Genomic DNA, 6,105 nt, shown 5'->3' with positions numbered 1-6,105 from the left:
TGAATTAACATTAGTACCCGACATTGATTAAACGTTGTCAAAAAGCATGTTGTGTCAACTTTGCATTTGTTTTATAGAATATTTGTTGGAAAATGACCAAAATTCAATAGTCAACTCAACGTCAGAACCCGACATTGATTAAACGTTGTCAAAAAGCATGTGGTTTCAACGAAGCAGTTGTGTCGTCGAATTTCGGTTGGAAAATTACCAAAATTCAATGTTTAAATCAACGTCAGAACCCGACATTGATTAAACGTTGTCAAAACGCATGTTTCAACGTTGCAGTTGTGTTGTCGAATTTTGGATTGAAAATTACCAAAATTCAGTGGTTAAATCAACATCAGAACCCGACATTGATTAAACGTTGCCAAGGTTTCGTTTGTGTTGTAGAATATCGTTTGGAAAATGACCAAAATTCAATAGTCAACTCAACGTCAGAACCCGACATTGATTAAACGTTGTCAAAAAGCATGTTGTGTCAACTTTGCATTTGTTTTATAGAATATTTGTTGGAAAATGACCAAAATTCAATAGTCAACTCAACGTCAGAACCCGACATTGATTAAACGTTGTCAAAAAGCATGTTGTGTCAACTTTGCATTTGTTTTATAGAGTATTTGTTGGAAAATGACCAAAATTCAATAGTCAACTCAACGTCAGAACCCGACATTGATTAAACGTTGTCAAAAAGGCATGTTGTTTCAACGAAGCAGTTGTGTCGTCGAATTTCGGTTGGAAAATGACCAAAATTCAATGTTTAAATCAACGTCAGAACCCGACATTGATTAAACGTTGTCAAAATGCATGTTGTTTCAACGTTGCAGTTGTATTGTCGAATTTTGGATTGAGAATTACCAAAATTCAATGGTTAAATCAACATCAGAACCCGACATTGATTAAACGTTGCCAAGGTTTCGTTTGTGTTGTAGAATATCGTTTGGAAAATGACCAAAATTCAATGGTCAACTCAACGTCAGAACCCGACATTGATTAAACGTTGTCAAAGCGCATGTTGTTTCAACGTTGCGTTTGTGTTGCAGAATATTGGTTGGGAAATGAGCAAAATTCAATGGTTAAATCAACATCAGAACCCGACATTGATTAAACGTCGTCAAAAAGCATGTTTCAACGTTGCAGTTGTGTTGTCGAATTTTGGATTGAAAATGACAAATTCAGTGGTTAAATCAACATCAGAACCCGACATTGATTAAACGTTGCCAAGGTTTCATTTGTGTTGTAGAATATCGTTTGGAAAATGACCAAAATTCAATGGTCAACTCAACGTCAGAATCCGACATTGATTAAACGTTGTCAAAAAACATGTTGTTTCAACGTTGCGTTTGTGTTGTAGAATAATGGTTGGAAAATTACCAAAATTCAATGGTTAGATTAACATTAGAACCCGACATTGATTAAACGTTGTCAAAAAAGCATGTTGTTTCAACGAAGCAGTTGTGTCGTCGAATTTCGGTTGGAAAATTACCAAAATTCAATGTTTAAATCAACGTCAGAACCCGACATTTATTAAACGTTGTCAAAAAGCATGTTGTTTCAACGTTGCATTTGTGTTGTAGAATATTGGTTGGAAAATGACCGAAATTCAATGGTTAGATTAACATTAGAACCCGACATTGATTAAACGTTGTCAAAAAGCATGTTGTGTCAACTTTACATTTGTTTTGTAGAATATTGGTTGGAAAATGACCAAAATTCAAATGGTCAACTCAACATCAGAACCCGACATTGATTAAACGTTGTCAAAAGGCATGTTGTTTCAACAAAGCAGTTGTGTCGTCGAATTTCGGTTGGAAAATTACCAAAATTCAATGTTTAAATCAACGTCAGAACCCGACATTGATTAAACGTTGTCAAAAAGCATGTTTCAACGTTGCATTTGTGTTGTCGAATTTTGGATTGAAAATGACCAAAATTCAGTGGTTAAATCAACATCAGAACCCGACATTGATTAAACGTTGCCAAGGTTTCGTTTGTGTTGTAGAACAGTGGTCCCAGAATAATTTTTTTATTCATTTTTATTTAAAAAAAACAAACAAAAAACAGAAAATCTTTTTATTTTTTTTTTAATTTTTATTAAATCAACATAAAAAACACAATATACATTTACAATTAGTGCACCAACCACAAAAGCCTCCCTTTTTCATGACGAAGAAAAAAAAAAAAAAAAAAAAGACGTCAGAACATGACATTGAATAAACGTTATCAAAAAGCATGTTGTTTCAACGATGCAGTTGTGTTGTCGAGTATTGGATGGAAAATTACCAAAATTCAATGGTTAAATTAACATTCGAACCCAACATTGATTAAACGTTGTCAAAACGCATTTGTTTCAAAGTTGCATTTGTGTTGTGGAATTTTAGATGGAAAATGACCAACATTTAAATGTTAACTCAACGTCAGAACCCGACATTAATTAAACGTTGTCAAAAAGCATGTTGTGTCTACGTTTCATTTGTGTTGGAGGACATCGGTTGGAAAATTACCAAAAGTCAATGGTTAAATTAACTTTAGAACCCGACATTGGTTAAAAGATGTCAAAGCGCTTGTTGTTTCAACTTTGTATTTGTAATGTCGTAAATTGTTGGGAAATAACCAAAATTTTATGGTCGAATCAAGGTCAGAATCCGACATTGATTAAACGTTGTCAAAAAGCGTCCGTTGCCAACGTTTCATTTGTGTTGCAGAATATTGGTTGGAAAATTACCAAAATTCAATGGTCAACTCAACGTCAGAACCCGACATTGATTAAACGTAGTTAAAAAGCATGTTGTTTCAACGTTGCATTTGTGTTGTAGAACGATGGTTGGAAAATTACCAAAATTCAATGGTTAAATTAACATTATAACCCGACATTGATTAAACGTTGTCAAAAAGCATGTTGTGTCAAAGTTGCATTTGTGTTGTAGAATATTGGTTGGAAAATGACCAAAATTCAATGGTCAACTCAACATCAGAACCCGACATTGATTAAAAGTTGCCAAAACGCATGTTGTTTCAGCGCAAGTTTTTTCAACGTTGTATTTGTATTGTTATATATTGGTTGGGAAATGACCAAAATACAATGGTCAAATCAACGTCAGAACCCGACATTGATTAAACGTTGTCAAAACGCATGTTGTTTCAACGTTGCGTTTGTGTTGTCAAATTTTGGATGGAAAATGACCAAAATTCAATGGTTAAATCAACGTCAGAACCCGACATTGATTAAACGTTGTCAAAAAGCATGTTGTGTCAACGTTGCATTTGTGTTGCAGAATATTGGTTGGAAAATGACCAAAATTATGATAAATGATAAATGCGTTGTACTTGTATAGCGCTTTTCTACCTTCAAGGCACTCAAAGCGCTTTGACATTACTTCCACATTTACCCATTCACACACACATTCACACACTGGTGGAGGGAGCTGCCATGCAAGGCGCTAACCAGCACCCATCAGGAGCAAGGGTGAAGTGTCTTGCTCAGGACACAACGGATGTGACGAGGTTGGTACTAGGTGGGATTTGAACCAGGGACGGCCACTCTTCCACTGCGCCACGCCGTCCCCTTATTATTCATTACTTATCGTTTTAAGCAACATCAACTCAGATTTATCCGAGAGCCAGATGCAGTCATCAAAAGAGCCACATCTGGCTCCCGAGCCATAGGTTCCCTACCCCTGCTTTAGATCGTAATATCTGGACTTTTTCCTCTCTAAAAACAATTGATGATGTGTTTTTTCTGTTTCAGTGTGGCCCTGGTACTTGGTAGGCTCTAACACTTATTTGGCTCAGTGTTTGTCTTGAACTAATGATAGTAAAAAAAAAAAAAAAAAAAAAAAACCTGAAATAAACATCTCCATAGTTTCAGTGTTGGTTCACTTGTACAAAAACAAAACACCTTTTAGTCCATTGATAGAATCCAGCTAACAATAAATACTCAAATCAATGATTCTGTCAGTTTTTAGGTGTTGTGAGTCAAATGAGGCTTTAAAAAAACCAGAATAATAAATGTAAGCACCCTGAAGAACGGCGTTGGAAGTGTTAGTCCTGGCATCATGGCGGGAGAACCTGCCTGAGTGCGTCACGGGTGTTTTGTCCCAGTTTGTCAGGGAATTTGACCGTAAAGTCCAAGATCATGTCGCCCCTCTTGTCGGGACGCTTGGACAGGGGCAGGCCTTCCCCCACGATGCGCTTCTTCATGCCCGGCTTGACCACGTCTCTGGAGGACACGGTGATGGTGCGGCCGTCCAGGGTGGGGGCGCTGACCGAGCAGCCGCACAGAGCATCTCGAAGTGATATTTTTGCAGGATAAATAATATCAGAGCCCTCCCTCCTGAACACGGGATGAGGTTTGTCTTTGACCACAAACACCACGTCCGCGGGAATGTTGGTGGGGGTCTCGTCTCCCTCCCGAGGGAAGGTGATCTTGGTCCCCTCTTTCCAGCCGCGCTTGATGTCCACGGACAGAATCTTGTCCTCGCAGCGCACGGTGCGGCCGTCTGGGTTCAGTCTTTTGCGGGAGATCTTCATCTTTTTGGTGCAGCCCGAGAACACCTCCTCCAGGCTCACCTTTAGCTCGTGCACAACGGGCGGGTCCTTCTTCTTCCCGCGGGCGCCGCCCGGGTGGGGTTTAAAGGACCGGTGGAAGTTGCCCATGCCGCCCATGCTTCCCATACTGAAGGCGGCAAAGGGGTCGTTGACGTCCATGTTGGTGTCGTCGCCGTTCTGCGCGAAGAAGTGATCGAACGGGCTGCGGCCGCCGAAGAACTCAGCGAACATGGCGTGAGGGTCGCCATGGAAGGTGTAGCTGTAGGTGGCGCCGCTGTGACCTCCACCCCCGCCTCCAGCTGAACCCTTCAGGCCTTCTTCGCCATATCGATCGTAAATATCCTTCTTCTTTGCATCACTGAGGACGTCGTAGGCTTCTGCGATCTCCTTAAATTTGTCCTCGGCCCCCGCAGACTTGTTCTTGTCGGGATGGTAGCGGAGGGCCTGCTTCCTGTACGCCTTCTTGATCTCCTCCTCCGTGGCACCCTTGGCTATCCCCAGCACTTTGTAGTAATCTTTACCCATCCCTACTGCCCGCTCACGCCTGCAAAAAAGAACATTCCAGATGGATCCTCTTCCCGCCTCAGCAGCCCCGGCATGCGGCTAACGGCGCCTAGCTGCCCTCCCTCGCCAGCAAGAGGTGAAGGTTAGCCGGTTTGACTCGGAACACGTCGACGACTTTTCTGTCACGCGCCAAAGACGAGGAGACAAATGTCACCGAAATGCAACCGGCTGACGTCAGACGGCGTGTTCGAACAGCGATGTTGCGGTAGTGGGCCGCGAGGGAGCAGCGGCAGAGAATCGCCGGGAAGAAACTTCTGCATTCAATGGTCAGAACCCGACGTTGATTAAACGTCGTCAAAAAGCATGTTTCAACGTTGCAGTTGTGTTGTCGAATTTTGGATTGAAAATGACCAAAATTCAGTGGTTAAATCAACATCACAACCCGACATTGATTAAACGTTGCCAAGGTTTCGTTTGTGTTGTAGAATATCATTTGGAAAATGACCAAAATTCAATGGTCAACTCAACGTCAGAATCCGACATTGATTAAACGTTGTCAAAAAGCATGTTGTTTCAACGTTATATTTGTGTTGTAGAATAATGGTTGGAAAATGACCAAAAATTCAATGGTTAGATTAACATTAGAACCCGACATTGATTAAATGTTGCTGCTCCTCGATCTTAGCGCTGCTTTCGATACCGTCGATCATAATATTTTATTAGAACGTATCAAAACACGAATCGGTATGTCAGACTTAGCCCTGTCTTGGTTTAACTCTTATCTTACTGATAGGATGCAGTGTGTCTCCCATAACAATGTGACCTCGGACTACGTTAAGGTAACGTGTGGAGTTCCCCAGGGTTCGGTCCTTGGCCCTGCACTCTTCAGCATCTACATGCTGCCGCTAGGTGACATCATACGCAAATACGGTGTTAGCTTTCACTGTTATGCTGATGACACCCAACTCTACATGCCCCTAAAGCTGACCAACACGCCGGATTGTAGTCAGCTGGAGGCGTGTCTTAATGAAATTAAACAATGGATGTCCGCTAACT

The 6,105-nt window shown here is 41.1% G+C and overlaps 1 protein-coding gene across 1 annotated transcript; it reads right to left on the bottom strand.

The window, feature by feature from the left end:
* Positions 1 to 3,332: 3,332 nt before the first annotated feature.
* On the bottom strand, positions 3,333 to 5,346 carry LOC133557012 (dnaJ homolog subfamily B member 1-like). The gene has a single exon (XM_061907298.1). It carries the CDS (start codon positions 5,068 to 5,070, stop codon positions 4,051 to 4,053), a length of 1,020 nt encoding a protein of 339 aa, XP_061763282.1. The 5' UTR covers positions 5,071 to 5,346; the 3' UTR covers positions 3,333 to 4,050.
* Between the last annotated feature and the right edge of the window lie 759 nt (positions 5,347 to 6,105).

This window comes from Nerophis ophidion, linkage group LG08 (genome assembly GCF_033978795.1).
Source record: "Nerophis ophidion isolate RoL-2023_Sa linkage group LG08, RoL_Noph_v1.0, whole genome shotgun sequence".
Classification (NCBI taxonomy): domain Eukaryota; kingdom Metazoa; phylum Chordata; class Actinopteri; order Syngnathiformes; family Syngnathidae; genus Nerophis; species Nerophis ophidion.
The sequence above is the reverse complement of the archived record's forward strand: the minus strand, read 5'-3'. Positions and strand labels throughout refer to the sequence as shown.

What these genes read in the sequence shown, in the direction of transcription:
- LOC133557012 (XM_061907298.1), bottom strand. Translation starts at nt 5,070, where the DNA reads ATGGGTAAAGATTACTACAAAGTGCTGGGGATAGCCAAGGGTGCCACG.